General features: G+C 37.1%; 1 protein-coding gene across 1 annotated transcript; it reads right to left on the minus strand.

Annotated features, from left to right (window-relative positions):
* out (outsiders) lies at positions 1 to 12,750 on the minus strand. The gene is made up of 5 exons (XM_017155605.3): positions 12,285 to 12,750; positions 3,341 to 3,530; positions 2,698 to 2,824; positions 1,118 to 2,641; positions 1 to 537 (listed from the first exon to the last, which is right to left on the minus strand). The coding sequence occupies exons 2-5, from the start codon at positions 3,503 to 3,505 to the stop codon at positions 398 to 400; spliced, it is 1,956 nt and encodes a 651-aa protein (XP_017011094.2). The 5' UTR covers positions 3,506 to 3,530; positions 12,285 to 12,750; the 3' UTR covers positions 1 to 397.
* Positions 12,751 to 16,754: the final 4,004 nt, after the last annotated feature.

Below are 16,754 nucleotides of genomic sequence, written 5' to 3' on the forward strand. Positions count from 1 at the left end.
ATATAATATAATATAATATACACATATTTATCAACTGCGGAACAATAATACACTTATCACATATCACTAAGTACATTTAATAAGTCTAGGGGAAGAGTATCAAAAGCTAAAAAAAAAATTGACCGTAAATTAAGGTAGCGATGGGGAACGGTGATGGTGATTATGAGCTAGTTAAGAGATATATATGTTTCTTAGGTATCTTTAAGTACGGACAACTCCAGGCGCCGCTAGCTCAAGTAATACTATACACACAAATCGATCGGGAAGTATATGATGGACTAGGTTATGTCTACAGCTTGAATTATCTCTCGCCAACTGGGATTGCGATGGCCAAGTAGTTCAGTTCCGATGAAGATTTTGTCAGCTTGCTCTCTCCTTAGCAAGGATGCTGCTTCTTCTATTGACCCAATCCCTTGGAGGGTTTACCCAAAATGCGTCGCACCACGGACTCGGTGAGCCAAAGGAGCAGGGCCAGACAGGTGAGTGCGTTGATGGTATGGATGGTGGCCGCATAGCCAAAGGCCTCCGTTAGGATACCTAAAAAAATAATAGTAATTTATAATTTATAAGTAATTATAATAATAAATAGAGCCCTGCGTGAATTATTCAATTTTTCTTTTATCATAGTATGAAATTTCAGATTTGTTTAATACAATTTTATGTAAAATAAATTGAATGTTTTTCTAATTCATTTCGAATTGAATGAATAATTTTTATGAATTTTTTGAATTTGACAGATTTTTTTTGTGTTTTCTTTTGACAACGAAATTGAAAAATTTTAAACAAATTAATGCTAACTGCTTAGTAAATAAAATTCAGGCAGATTTAATCACAAAATTATGGCCCTTTCTTTGTTTAAATTGTTTCGAAATTCATGCCATTCATTCATTCAATTCTATTAAGCTCAAAGTTCAAATTCATACAATTATATTAAACTCAAAATTCAAATTCATTCAATTCTTTTGAACTCAAAATTCAAATTCTTTCAATTCTATTAAGCTAAAAATTCAAACTCTTTCAATTCTATTAAACTCAAAATTCTAATTAATTCATTCATATAAAACAAAAAATTCAAAATTAGTAACTGAATCCATTCATGCTCTATCTCCAGACTCACCAAGAATGGGTCCCATGGCGAAGGAGAACATTGTGTTAAAGATGAGCTGCAGGCCGGAGGCAGCTGGCAAACGATTCAGCGGCACATAGCTGGGTATAATGAGTGGCGAGAAGATGGTGCGGAAGCCCTTTCCAAAGCCAATAAGCAGGAACACACCGATCATCACCTCGTAGGAGCTGGTGAAGGACACCACCACGCGACCCACGGCAATGCAGAGGATTCCAAAGGCGAACAGCACCCGGTTATCCAGCTTAACCTTCTCCAGAGCGAGCGGCGCAAGGAATCGCACCGATATATCCATGCAGGCCAGCAGCGACATTACCAACGAGATCTGACCATCCGAGTAGCCAAATGAATTCAGAATGAACGGTGTGAGCACCGAGAAGTTCATTTCGCCAAACATCATGATGCTCATGCCAACGGCCAAATTGACGAACGTAAAGTCACGCAGGAGATCCAGATCGAAGAATTTGCTCACCTTCTGGAAGAAGGTCATGCGCTTCTTGGCCTCCTCCTCGGCCAAATCATCGGCCAGCTGATGGGAGAGCTCAACCTGCAGCGATTCGGCGGTCTTCTGCAGCAGCGCCTTGTCCTCGGCACAGGTGCAGCGCAACAGTTGCTCATCCTGGCCTGGTTTCGAGTAGACGCTCGTCTTGCTGGCATAACGATCCATGTCCTCGCGTTCGCGATTAAAGTAATTCGGCTTGGACAACAGGCCATCATCTCTGTTGTTTTGTTGCTGCTCCAACCGATCGAGATTCTCGCGGCTGCGCGAGGCGGAAACCTGACGCATTAAAGCCTGGCGAGTGCGATACCTAGCCGCGCCGCCTGCCGCATTCTCCGAGGTCAGCGAAAGCTTCGAACCAAACCAACCATCGTTGGCCCTTGCCAACATCGGTGTGCCCGGCTCGGTGATCTCATAGCCCGGCCTCTCGGGATCGTCCACATTGAAGAGATACTGCGACGAGAAGATGCCACGCTTGCCGCGCTTCTGATACTGACAGTACCTGCACTCGTAATCCTTCCAGGGATCCACCAGATTGCCATTGGCCTCCAGCAAATCGGGCTGCAATTTCTCCGTTTCAGAAGCTCCTCCTCCTTCGATGGCTATGACCACCTGCTTTTCTGGCTTCTTCACATGCCACAGAACCGGCTGAAGAGTGAGAGCACAGAGTACGGCATTCATGGCGATGCCAGCATAGATCAAAATGCTACCCTGGGCACCGTAATAGTCCAGCAGAAAGGTCGAAACCTGCGGAAAGAAAATGGGACCCAGGCCAGTGATGGTCCACGAGAAGCCAGTGGCTCGGCGCCTCTTCTGCTTGAAGTATGTATTAACAGCCAGCGAGGTGGCCGCCATGGCCAGGCCCAAACCGATGCCATAGACGGCGGACAAACAGAGGATGTACTGCCAGAAGTTGGTGCAAAAGGCCGACATGAAGATGCCCAGGAAGGCCAACGTGGTGCCGGTCAGGGCCACCTGGCGGAATGTGAAGCGACGGAACATGGCTCCATTTACAATGCCTAATAGAAAATAGATTTAATATTTAATATTTTAATCGCTTGAGTGTTGAACTCACCCACTAGCGAGGAGATGGCCATCACCACATTAACTATAGTTGTCGTTTGCTTGGCATCAAAGCCCAGGGAATGCATTCGCACCCTGTAGATCAAACCATATTGCTGCAAAGCCGGGAAAAGGAAAAACTGTGGAAATGGGAGTGGAAAAATGAATTAATATATTTATATATAGTAACTATTTGTATTTTTCTAAGGCATTAGTTTAACTTGTCCGCTTCTGAAATTTAAAGTAGACTTTAAATCTTGCAAACATATGGGTATTCATAGTTCAAAGTGTACTCTAAGTTTTTATTTTTATTTCTTATTTTTATTTTTATTTTTTGTAGCTAAAGAATAATATTAGGAATTTTAATTGTTATACGATGCATCAGCGTTTACAATTAGCTTCAATTTGTATCTATAAATTATAGTAAATATGATTTTAATTACTCTATATTAAAATTGTTAAGAGCTTGAATGACATTCAAAGCTAAAAATTTTAATATTTTAAATATGAATAATATTAGGACTTTCAATTTTAATGTATCGATCATAGTAAATATGATTTTTATTTCTCTATATATTTTTTTAACTTATATATATAGGTAGTAAATTAAGTATTGTAATCCCTTTCAACTGGGATTTCGTCTCTATATCACTCACGTTATTTAGACCTGCTGCCAGGCAGACCACCCAGCCCCATCCTCCGTCGGGCGCCACAAAATCCGGACCCAGATCGCTCTTGTCGCGACGCTTGGGCTTCTTCGGCTTGGTCGTGTCATTGTACACATGGGTGTGATTCTTCTCCGTTAAGCTGGATTTCTCCATTGCGATGCTGCGATGCGATTTGATCCTGAAAGTGCAAAGACGTTGATTAATGACACACTGCCTTTCAATTGGGAGATAGGGTGGAGTTTTCTTCTTTTTTTCTGCACTTAATTCTTATGGTGATGTGACTTTGTAATTTCTGAGAATAATGAGAATAACAAGCACGAACTACAAAAAAAAGCTGCTAATTAGAGAGCTTACTATATGATACGCAAGTGTGACATTTTTCTATGCAAATTGGTGGGATTTTCTGAAACAAAAAAAAACTTTTAAAATGACCTTAAAAGTGACTACTTTTGTAGAACATAAAATAATAATTAGAAATTGTATTAAATGCAAAATCAGTATTCCTAAAATAATAGTTAAGATAAAATTATTTTTCAAAAAATCCAAATCTTCAAGTTTCTTTTCGGACTTTTTCCCATGGTCTTAGTCACTTTTCAGTGCTAAGTGTTAATTAAATGGAATATTTAACATTCTAAAAAGGCGTTAAGTACCCAAACCAACCACTGATTACTGGGCAATCTCAAATCTGGCAAATGAACACCACTTGAGACAAACATATCCGGCGTTTTTCCAAATTACAAGGTATAGGGAAAGCTGTCATCTATCGACTCCATCGGGGCATTATCACATATTTTCCCCCCCTGTCTGCAGTAAATGTGTACATATATCGATGGCACACCTTTAACAACTCTTTGTGGAGAGCGAGAGGGATTCGCGGGGGCTGGGGTGAAGATAATGCTCTAATTGCTAATTGGGATCGCAACAGATAGCTGAATTGCTGGAGTCATTATATGACAGTCGAAGGCATTTATAGACGGGGCGAGGTCTCTATCATAGATATATTGCCATAGTAATTTCTATTTTTCGATTTGCCATAATGGGTGCGACGCGCACCATACAAAATACCATCGTATACCATATAGAATATGCATGCAAAGCACGCTTCTCTCGCGAAGAATCTGGATTTGCATTGAGAGATCCGATCCTCAAGGGAAAATCACTTGGTAAAAGCCGCCAGACCGGCTCGGTTGTCATCGTTCGGTTCTTGCGATAATCAAAAGACAAGTTGTAAAAATAAAAGCATAGCCATAGCGTATAGATCGCATGGCATCTCGTTTATTTATGCATCGATAATGCGAGGACGAGTATAGTAGTGCAGCTGGGGAACCGGGGATATGTCTTCATTCAGACATTTTTCTTTTGCCCCCTCCGAAATCTTCTTCATCATCATCATCTGTGTTTGCCATTGAACTTCATCGAAGCGTGCCATAAATTGACGCCCGCCCGCTGACGCAGCCAGTCTGAAACTAAGTCTGGGATCGGGGGAAAAAAAAATAAACAAAAAACCCCCCGACGATGGCACTTAGCAGACTCACAACTCCAAGCCATCGATCAAGTGAGAAAAAAAACTGAAAAAGAAAGAGAGTCTGGCGGAGAGTCTTCACAAAAACGATCGAAGAAATACACTTTGCAAGTTGGGCTTTAAATAGCTAATAGAAAAAGCCTTGGTTGCTTAATATTTTAAAAATTTACACCCACAAAAAAGGTCGTAATACTTGTTGTATTAAAAATATACTAGATATACCAGATACTAGATATAAGATTGGTATTGATTTAATACTAAATAAAGTCAACTCCGTAGTATTTATTTCATACTACTTTCATTCAAATATTATAAGGTTTACCATTCCAAGTTTTATGTTAATACTTCCTAAAGTATTTATTTAATACTCCTCTTATTTAGAGATTTTGGAATTCCATTAGTGTGGAATTTATCTACAAAAAGGTTCGTTTTTAGAACCACTTTTTTTCGATGTATAAATCTCGCGTTCAGTAAGCTCATAAATTTCTATATTTAACGTATGTATGGATATGCATATCTTAATCATCCAACGATTGTATTTGAAATATATCATATATTCTAATCACTAACTTCTAAAAGTAAATTACTAAAAAAGGAGTTTTCACAATTCTACTTATTTTACTCAATATATATATTTATATATTGCACTTGAAACAGAGTTCGATTTGCGTTATCACTTAAACATATAGGAAACTGGTGCACAGTGGTGATTATGAATAAATACTCACTAAGTGTGTGCGACATGCAAACTCATGGCATGACACTCCCATATTCAATAACGCCCGGCGACTATCGTGAGAGTATTTTTGAGGCGAAACTTTCGCTCAGAGTGGGGGGAATATCGAGCAGAAAGTCGGAGCGATCGTGCGATACAACACCACAACATTCCGGTTTCGTGGGGCAGATGAGAACGGAGCAGTAGAGCTGTAGAGCTGAGCGGAGAGCTCTGGGTTTCCGCAATTTGTCGTCGATGTTTTCTTATAAATTGTATTGTTTTTTGCGCAGTCATGCTGCATGGACAACAATTTGTGGATAGAAAAACAAACACTCATGCTCAGAGCTCAGATAAAGTCAGTTAGACAATTGGGAATTTCACATTATTATTAAATTCACCGAAATTTTTCTGGTTTTTGACCTAATCATGCTGAAAAGAGCAGAGATTTCTCGATTTGTCAATGCAATAAAAAATCTAAAATATATATATAGTAGTTAGAGCCTATTTTTGGATCACGTAATGCGCTTTGTACCTGTAAATTTGCATTATAATGAGGCCGCGCCGAAGAACCAAAGAAGAAGTCAATAAACAAAGGGATTCGTTGGGCTTATTGGCTTTATCTTTGTGTCCGATAAGGAGGCCGCAGGGCCAGAACAAATGCAATACCCAACGGCCAAACAAAGACCACAGATACACAGATACAGATTCAGCATACCACCGAATGAATATGCCCAAGGATTGGCAAATACTTTTCGCATTGCTCAGATAAGAATCAATGCGGATATACCTACTACCCACGGGAGCGATAAGGCGTTTTTGGGAAAACACGTGCTATTTGTGGATGGTCTGTCTGGCAGGGGAGTTATTAAAAAAAATAATACTACACTTGAAAAAAATTACCTTTGAGCGAATGTGATTTACTGTGATTTAGGTTGGCTCTCTCTTTTTCCTACGAACCAATGCCGCTTTTCAAGCCTTATCGCCGGTCGGCGGTCGGGGTCTGATGACTCACTCGGTGGGGAACGATAGAGATAGAAATACAGATAGATAGATGGATAGATAGGGCCCTCGATGGCGGCACTACTATTGATTAGGTTCGATCGCCGGTTATCTCCGGTCGTCGTCGGGACCCAGCGGAGCCAGCGGAGCCAGAAGACAAATGTGGAAAACACTTGTACCTTCTCAAGTTCACGACATGCCCACTCAGGCACACACAGGCAGAAAAATACAAAATACAAGGGAGCGAACGTGTAGAACAGGTGCAGCTAATGGGCGAACAAGTATCGAACAAGCTTCCCATTGATACACTCAAAACAATTGCAATTAAGTTTGATTTCCAGTTTTGAAATCTCAAAATAAAAATTAGAATTAGGAGAAAAGTAAGCTATACCTCTATATTAAAAAGAGAAACTGAAATGGAAAGAAAGAAGTATAAATGTAAAAGTTTATTTTCAAATCTCCTGAAATTTGAGATTTCAAATCGGCTCAATTTTATTTCCCCAAAACAAAGATATTACCGAAAGATAAAAGTAAGTTTCTCACAATGAAGAAATTAATAGCATATTTTTCATGTTTAAAAATTTAAAAAGTTTATTTAAGATTTGAAACCTTCTTAACTTGGAGATTTGAAACCGGCACAATTTTCTGCAATTGTTTTCAGATGCAATTGAAATTGTAATGGGAATATACCGAGCGACAACAGTAAATTTATCACAACAAATAAATAAATCTCATATTCACCATGTTTGAAAATTGAAAAAGTTCACTTTCGAATCTCCATAACTTGGAGTTTTCAAACGGGCACAATTTTCTTCAAGTGCTTCCCACACGCAACGGAAGTTTTCTCCAGCATTTTCGCTCAGCCAATTGGCCCCTAATTGAGATTAATCGGTTTGCTTTGTGTGTAATAAACGGAATCGAATTGTATATACAACATATGAGTATTCCATTCATCTATATAGTGTGTGTAGACCCTGGTAAATGCATAGGTCTGCGAGAGGCGTCAACGAATTGTCGCTCAGATCGTTTTATTTCACAACCAAACGCTTCAATTAAATTGTGTCAATGAGAATTGATTAAAGCCCAGCGATATGAGCGTAATTGATTCGCTGCTAATGAGAAAAGTGAGAGAGCGCCAAACTTTCAGCTGATCAAATAAGGGGGAATATATATCAATATATATATGAACTTTAGGCAGATAGTTTCCAAGTTTCTTCGGTGAAAGGAAAATAATCTACACACATCGTTGCACTTGTGAACAGAGGCTTTTGGAAATTAAATTCTTCGTCAGTCATAAATAATGATATAATCGTCCAAGTACTTAGAATATGTAGATATCATCTATCACTAAGATCTTACCTCTTTCACAAGATTACAATGAGAGCAGCAGATTTAGCTTTGATCTGATTGGGGATCATTATAGAATGATCTAGTATGTGAGAGAAGTCAGAAAAAAAAAATTCACAATGCTTTTAAGTTGTGTGTATGAAAATGTTAGGTCTAGTCAAAAAAAAAGATATTTCTAATATTTAACATGATTTGAACTTGATACTTTTGTATTATCTAAAATCTTTCCTCATTTAAAAGCGATTGTAAACATTTGTCAATGATTTCACAAACGATCGCGTTTCGGGGCGTATTTTTGCATTTGGGAGTAATAATGACGCAAACAAAATGTTGGCAGTTAAGAGGAAATGATTTGTATGCATATACATCTGTGTATTGTAGGTGAAAAAACCGGTTGCTAGAGATCAACGGTTGTGAAGGAAAGTCTTCGAGAAATGCGTTTGCATTTTACTGCGTGCATTCAAGGTGTCCAATTAGGGTTCATTTGTGTACTATATACGCGTCGAATCGTAAACCCCAATCCCCAAGTTCCAGGTTCCTGGGGTTTCTCCCCCTTTTTACTCCTTCCCCCTGTGTGATCCCACTGTTGGCGCCTGATACTCTTGTGGAGCTGGTGTAAATAAACTGCAAAACGCATAAAACCAAACCAAATGAAAAACCAGAGTGGAAAAAATCTCTGGGCATTGGTATACAGTTGAAATTGGCTAACACAAACCGTTCGTTAGGGTTTTTGATTTTTAAATTGTAAAAGAAACATAAAAGATATATAAAAAAAATGCATTTTTATATAATACTATAATATAACCATATATTTTGTATTTTTTTTTTGTGGAAAAAAGAATGCATTTTTAATCATATACCTTTATTTATTAAAATTATTTTTTACCAAGATTTTTTTAACATTTTTTTTAGCATTTGTTTTTGAGTTTAAGACTGCATATTTACACTTTTAAAATTAATTTTTATTTTAAAAGGGAAAATTATATTTTTTAAAAATATTTTAGAAATTAAGGTTTCTTTTTAAAACGTATACCTTTACCTTTGATTACCAAGATTTTATTTAAAAGGCTCAAAGTTATTTTTTTATTTTTATCTTTTTTTTTAGAATTTAAAACTGCATTTCTGAAGATAAACCCTTTCCTTTTTAAAATGATTTTTTACCAGGATTTTGTAGAACTTGTTTTACAATTGCATTTTTAAACATACACCTTTACATTTTGAAATGATTTGTTCACCATTTGAAGTATGACTGCGGCTTAGGTGTTTTTTTCCATTTCCTCTTTTTTTCGGCTTTTTGTTCTTTTGGGTCTGGTTGGTATGGCAGCAGCAGGAAAATCAGCAGCAGAGCGTCATGCTTGGTTTCAATAGAGTCTAAAAATGGCTATTAATACTCCAGTGGGCCTGGACAAAGTTATCATTCATGTGCTGGCTGGCAGCACTCAATTGCATCTGAGATTATGAGCAACAACGTGTTCGGGTGCTAGCTGTTTGCTATTTTAAGGCGCATTTCGAATGATTGTTATTGCCTTCAGCCTTCTGCCCTCAGCCTTCAGCATTCAGCATTCTCCTCGCCAGGCCACAAAATAATCCCAACACCCGGCACATTCTCACATGTGTGCTTTGTATGATTCGAAGTGAAAATGGGAATCAGAATCAGAATAGGAATGGGAATGTCAATCTCCGGCACAACAATTCCCCCATGTCCATGTCGCTTTCCTATGCAAAGCGTTTAATGCACATTTCAGGCAATTCCTAGGCACTTCTTTTATTTTATTTTGTTTAAATTATTTTTTTGTCGAGTCTTTGGTTATTTGTTTTCGTTTTTTTTTTCGGCCCGAATAAACTCACGTACACTTCAACCCGACTCCCACCAAAGTGGTGCCTTCCGTGAACTGAAGAGGAGGCCCAAGTGAAGTGGTGTGGTGCTGGGAAATGCAGTCGTCGGTGGGTTATGGGTACTACGAGTGAAACCCAAAACCAATCCCAGAAATTCTCTCGGGGCAAACTGCTGGCCGGTCGGTCAATGGTTCCAGTTTCAATCCCTAAATGCTAATTCCACTTGGGTGTGCTGTCAAACAAGACAAGTGTCTGACACACGATCTACAGGAGGAGGAGAAGGAGGTTCACTGAGAAAAAGCCATAATCTATAATCTATAATTGAAAATATACACTGGAAATCAAAGTTATAATAACAGATTATTCCACTATTGCCATAAATAAATATGAAATATTTTTATAAAATTCCTAATACTATTTTATTAGGTTGTCTTTAAAAAATATATATTTAAATACTAAAATGCGAGTGAAAGGAATATTTATTTGGAGTTCCTAGCAAAATTTCATATTGTGGTAAGAATATTTGGTAAAAATATTAACGATGTAGCTTCAGTAGTTTATGTCTTGGCATTTTAGCTTCATAAAATTTTAGGTACAGTTTTATATGTCTCAGATTATTATTCCACTATTGCAAGAAAAAATAATTTCAAAAATGTCTAATACTATTTTATTTTGCTCAGTGAAGGTATTAAAACAAAGCCGAAGGAAGAAGAAAACAATTGAAATTTTCTATGAATTAGTGCAACTATCTACGAGTAGGAGCTTGGCATACACATACTTATCGACTCTCGAGATTCTCTTCGACTCACTTTAGACCTTTGCACCGACAGGGTCTTTTGTCGATTGCATAATCCCTGCGGGGGTTTTTCGGGGGGGTTGGAAATATACCATTATACGATAATCATCGCGAAAGCACGTAAGCAGCTTATAACTGTTGATTCAATTGAGAATCAAGCTACGAGCTACCATCAATTTTCCACCTAAATGCATTCTCTTCATATCAAATCTAAGGGGTCCAAAAAGCCAGGCCATTGTGTTTAGAAATAGCATACATACAGGTGATTCCTTTGTTTACCCCTTGCAAATATGCAACAGGTTATCTCGGTGCCAGTTAATTAGGAGAGAAGTCAGCAGCCAGCATTTTGCCAACTTTGTGTTTTGTGTGCCGACAGCAGCAGCAGCATCAGTGCATTGGAAACCCCTCTGCGAAACCTTGGGTATCCTCGTATCCTAGGCAACAAACCAACCAACCAACCAGCCAAACAACCAACCAGCCACCACGCTTATCAAACGACGTCAAGAAGCTGCTGCTTTTGAGTGCCAGAGAGTCGCTTTTTAATAAATTAATTAGAAATTATAAACTATGCTTTGACTAAAAAATACAACCAAAAAAAAAGAGATGGGGTTTAATTAATTTTTCTAAGAAATTAAGCAGCGTGAATAATAGCATTCATGCTGATAAAGAAGAAATCCTTTATAATGCAAAGTATGCAAAACCTTGGGATTTTATTTACTAAGCTTATCAATTTTTTATTAACCCCCTTGTAAGTAGTTACCAATATTTCTATATTCTTTCCCCAATATTTTCATTTAATCTCTTTTAATCTGCTGCATGAAAAGTGGAAACTATGTTAGAGCAGCACTCAATCACTTTCGGAACTTTAAAAGTCTTTGGCTGAGCCGCCTTAATGGCGGAACTTTAAATGCATTCCGTCTCTCGCAAATCCAGACTCCCAGATTCAGGACACCAGGCACCTGAGGCCGGGGGAAAAAAAAAACACCAGCACATCATAAAAATGTGTAATTGAATTTGGTAAACATTTTCAGCCCAGCTCCCCCGTTGATGGTTAGATAAAAATAAACCGACATAAAAATGCTTAAACCTTTGGCAAAACTCAATTTGGTACCGGGATCAGATCATCCGGCGGCTGGGATGGATGGAGTGGATATAAAATGGGATTGTAGGATGAGGGTTAGGTGCATCTCTCACCTTTTAGATACACTTGAAGAAATATTTAATCACTTCATTTATTTAGTCACTTCAGTCGCCCTGATTTAAATCAATGAACAATATTTTAAAAACAGAAAATAATAGTATTTAGAGATCACTGTTTTATTAAAATATTTCTTATGTGCTTCCAATTAAATTCCGCTTTACTTGTTGATCGAAACTTACGCGGAAATTTAAAACAACAAATATCATATTTTTATCACACAAAGTAATACCCCTAAAGTTGTTAGAGATCATTGTTTTATGTTGTTATTATTTATGTGGTTCCAATTGAAAATCCACATCTCCACACAAATTATTGATTTTGCAAACTGCAGATTTTAAATAATAAGCATTATTGATGCATTAATATAATAAATAAATTGTTCCTTCCCTTACTATTTTTTTTTTCCTATAAAAACTAATTTTCTTTTCTTATCACACATAAAAATATCCCTAAAGTTGTTCGAGATCAATGTTTTATTTTATTATTATTTCACTTCACTTGTTGATCGAAACTTACTGGGAAAATTCTTGGTGGCTCTTTCTCTTCTTTGGTTTTCACAGGCAGATTACTAGAGGATCTGCTGAATTTCAACACTTTTCCTTGTGGGATGTGCAGCAGCACAGAGAATTAAAATTGGAAAAATATACACAGAACAAAAAATGAGACGTTTAAATACTAAAAACTCGCGACAACGGCGGCGGCAGGTAAACAGCAAGTGCCAAAGAACGACCAAGGAACCAAACAGCTCAGCTCAGCTGTTCTACTCTTCTTTTCGGTTCTGGCCAGCACAATATAATATTTGTATTGGTGTTAACAAACAAAAACTCTTTCGCCTTGCGTCGTTCGTGGGAGTTCGCTTTCGTATTTGCTTCAATGGAACTTGGAACTTGGACTCGGTTTTTGTTTTGCTTTTCACCCGTGTGGGCTGCCTGTTCTCGTGTCCGCTCGTGGGTGTGTTTACTGTTACGCGGCCAGCAGTCGACTTGCTGCTGTTAAACTGTTGCGGTCTGCTTTATAGCATTTCATTTCATGCTGGCAACGCAAAGCAAAGCAGCAACGGCAATAGCAAAAGCAAGGCGGCGGAGCGAGAGCGAGATGGCCGGAGAGAGTTGGCTCTACACCGAGAGAAATATTTAAAAAAAAAACTAAAACTAGGTTTTAATCTCCAAATTCACTAACCAACTTGGAGATGTACTTTTATTTTAAAATGCTGAAAACATGAGTTGTTTTCTCTTCCTCATGTTAAACTAAAAATAGGTTTTAAACTTAAATAATAATTTTATTTATAATTTTATTTTAAAATGAGGAATAAAAAAAGTAGATAGTTTTTTGTTAACCTAAAATTAAGTTTTATACTACAAATTTACAAACGATTTCTATTTTACAATTTTATTCTTAATTTACAATGACGAACATCTTAAACTAAAACTAGGTTTGTAACTCCAAATTGACAACCGATTTAAGGATTAAAAATGTACTTTTATTTTAAAATGAGGACAAAAAACGAAGTCTATTTTTCGAGAATTATCGATTTTTTATTTTAATTTTGGCTTAATATTTTTTTTCTTTCTGTGAAGTAACAGTTTTAGGCAAAACAAGTCGAACAATTCAAAACAAAAATGTTGTACTTAGACAATATTCGTTATTTTATTAAATTCGAAGTGGAAATGAAATGAATATTTATTCGTAAAACGCGCAACATTATGCCTACAGTAAAGCAACAGTTATTGATTGTTAAATGCAATGCATTTTCTTTCCGTGTGCTTCTGCGGACAGAAGAGTGTCAGCTCTTCTCTTGATGCGTGGGCAGCAGCAGCAGCAGCAGCAGGATAGGCGATGCATGGCAAGTGCAGCAGGAATCGGAGTCGCGGCAGAGGATGCGATAGGCAGGAGCATTTAGCTATGCCAATTAGCAGTTGCCGGGCAGCAGACGTCTCTCTCTTTGGCCAGAGATGACCCCTCTCCTTCCCACTCCCAGGCGGAGGCATATTCACAACAGGCCCGGCTCAACAACACTCAACAGTGGGCTGCGATTTGGTGGCTAGTGTTCTGTTCACAGCATCATCATCGTGACGGCGTCAAACTCGGATTGCTAAAAAAAAGCCGGGAGATCCGCTCAGAGAGATCATTACACTGGAAAATATAATATAAATGTAATGTTCTTTTTTATATATAATTTTTTTAGATTTCTTGTCCATGTTTGTTTAACAAATTAAAGCGTATCAATACAATTAATAAACAAATTTAAAATTGTTTTTTTTTTAATATAAATTTAATGTTTAAATATATAAAAAAAACATGTTTATAGTATTAAATTATAATTTATTGTAACGGAAGATCCACTCAGAGATATCATTACTCTTTAAAAATTTATAGTATAATCAGTTACCAATGAAATTTTAAAAAAAATTTATAAAATAAAAAACTAGCCAATTTTTAATAATTTCAAAAATAATAGTAATAACAGCGGGTGTCGAACCTACATTTTCGCTCCCTTAATTTTTTCGATTTCTTCGAGCTTTTGAAGAGCAAGTGAGGAGAGAGAAGTGTATATGATACAATATGATTCACTTATCAAACAAATACATAACATGTAAATATTTATTTAAACTGTGAATATGTAGATATTGAGATGTTTTTATGTGTGTAAAGCAATCGCCAGACGGAGCAAGTGAGACAGAGAGAGAGAGAGAAAGAGCGGAGTGGCGATACCACTGAGTGGGTGATCTTTTATTAAGCCGCTCTGTGGACCGGACCAACTGTTGCCACTTGCTGGCCACACAGCAAGTTCAAAGGTCGCAGGCCAGGTAGGCAGCAGCCACTAATTGGTTGGTTGGCGGACAACAACTACCCATGCACAGCGGGAAAACTAACAAACTAAAAATACACTTAAAATAAAATATTTCTACGTGAAATATTACATTAGATAAAATACAAAAATTTAGATAAAATATCTAAATATTTATTATAACTACCAAATTGTAATATCATATGATTCATATTTTTCTGACGGTGTAAAACGAAATTGTTTTGGTGTGCCGACGGCATTTTATATCCTGACTTTCCGGGCAAAATTGTTACCCGGGAAACCCGAGAGGATTTCTAGGGTTAACCACAGTTAACGATCGTTAAAACACTCATAAAATTAAAATAATTACGAAATTCCCTTTTCCTGGAAAATTTTGAAGGATACCCCATGTCCTTTTTTTATTTTACGACTGCAATAAAGTAATTATGTAAACGATCTTACCTGTACGTGTGTACTATCAGTTAAAATCCAAGCTTTTTGGGCCATAAATCAATTAGTAATGAGCCATCCATCATTTGTCTATCCTTGTGGTCCCATCAATAAATTACCAAATGCCCGGCGAATTAATTAATCTGACTCACAACTCTATTTCAGTTTTCCAAAATGGTTCCACTGTGCAGCCCACAGCCCACTCTCCCTGGCTCGCTCTCTCGCACACAACTCCCTCTGGGAGCTCTCTCCCCATACAAATAAAAACTCCTTGGCAACGGTTAGTAAGTCGTTTGATCTCACAACCTACTACCTCTGCCCCTTCATGTATCGTATCGTATCGAAGCTCAACTAAGCATGCACCTGCGAAAAAATATTTATATGAAAATAGATATTGTGTTTGGTAAAACACTATTAATGTTAAGGATAGGCAAAATTCTATGTTATATTTTGGTTACAATTTAATCCTCAATTTTATATATATTTTTTTTTTTTTAATTAGTTCAGTTTGTTTTTGTTGGTGTAGAATAATATTAGACATTTGTATTATTAAACTCTCTGTAAACAATGCATCAGTAGCAGCGGAATAAAGGATTTTCTGAGCAGCTGATGCACCTTTCAGACAACTATCTTCAATTTATATTTATAAACCAAAAGAAGAGGTTTTGTATAAAATAATATTAGGAATTAAACATTAAATTTGATTTGGGACTATACTTTTATAGAACTTAAATTAAAGTTAGTAAATTATATTTATTTAATCAAGTTATCTCCCCTTTTCCCAGTGTATTGGCCCCATGACATTGTGGGAGCAACAGTTTGCTCTCCCCTTTTTTTTACAACAGGTGGTTGCGGTTTGGCGGGCACTCCACTCGCATTTCGTTAGGTTAGGAGCATTCCGGCTGCCTCTGTTGGCCAAAGCAATTACAATGCTCCCGCCGGAGATAAATAGGCAAACAAATCGAAAACGAAAACGATTCTGTGCAATTATTGCTGAATTATAATGCATGTTATATAGCTGTACATATATGGAGAATATATACATGTGTCCGCAGGTTGTACGTACGTGAGTTTTTTGAGTACATTATCATTTTATTCAGCGCCACGATGATGAGACATCGCAACGCATCGCCAGCATAGGAAAGCAGCAAATTCAATTCGAGTTCTTGAGTTTTTGCCTCTTTTTCTGATATTTTTAACAAATACAACAAAATACTCGTTTCGATGGGACGGCGGGTTCCGGTCCTCATTCTCATTTTCAGCACAGTATCTTGCGTGTTCTTCGTTATTGGTTTTAATTTCCCTTGATGTTTTTATTACCCTAGAAGAAAAAAAAATAATCGCTGATATTTTTATACATGTGTGTGTGTATTTTTTCCTGAGGTACATATTATCCAAAATATTATTCTACCTGATTGGGTGAAAGTTTTAACGATTTTATGCTTTCCCAACTAATTGCAATTAGTTAGCTAGTTATCACGTGTAGGTAATTCATTAGTCGCATAGCAAACGAATCGAAATTTTTCAAACGACATCGACAACAAACAACTTGTTGAACTTCAATTCGTATTCGTATTTTCCCCCCAAGCTTTGATAAGAACAGCACCCCACCTATCCAGCTATCAACAAAAATAAATCATCAGAAGAATAAGCATACATAGATTAAATAAAATGAAATCAATTTCATGGTGTTTCGCAATTCTTATATGTCGATTTTTCTATAATTATAAATATCAACCAAAAATATT

Source organism: Drosophila takahashii, chromosome X (assembly GCF_030179915.1).
Source record: "Drosophila takahashii strain IR98-3 E-12201 chromosome X, DtakHiC1v2, whole genome shotgun sequence".
Classification (NCBI taxonomy): domain Eukaryota; kingdom Metazoa; phylum Arthropoda; class Insecta; order Diptera; family Drosophilidae; genus Drosophila; species Drosophila takahashii.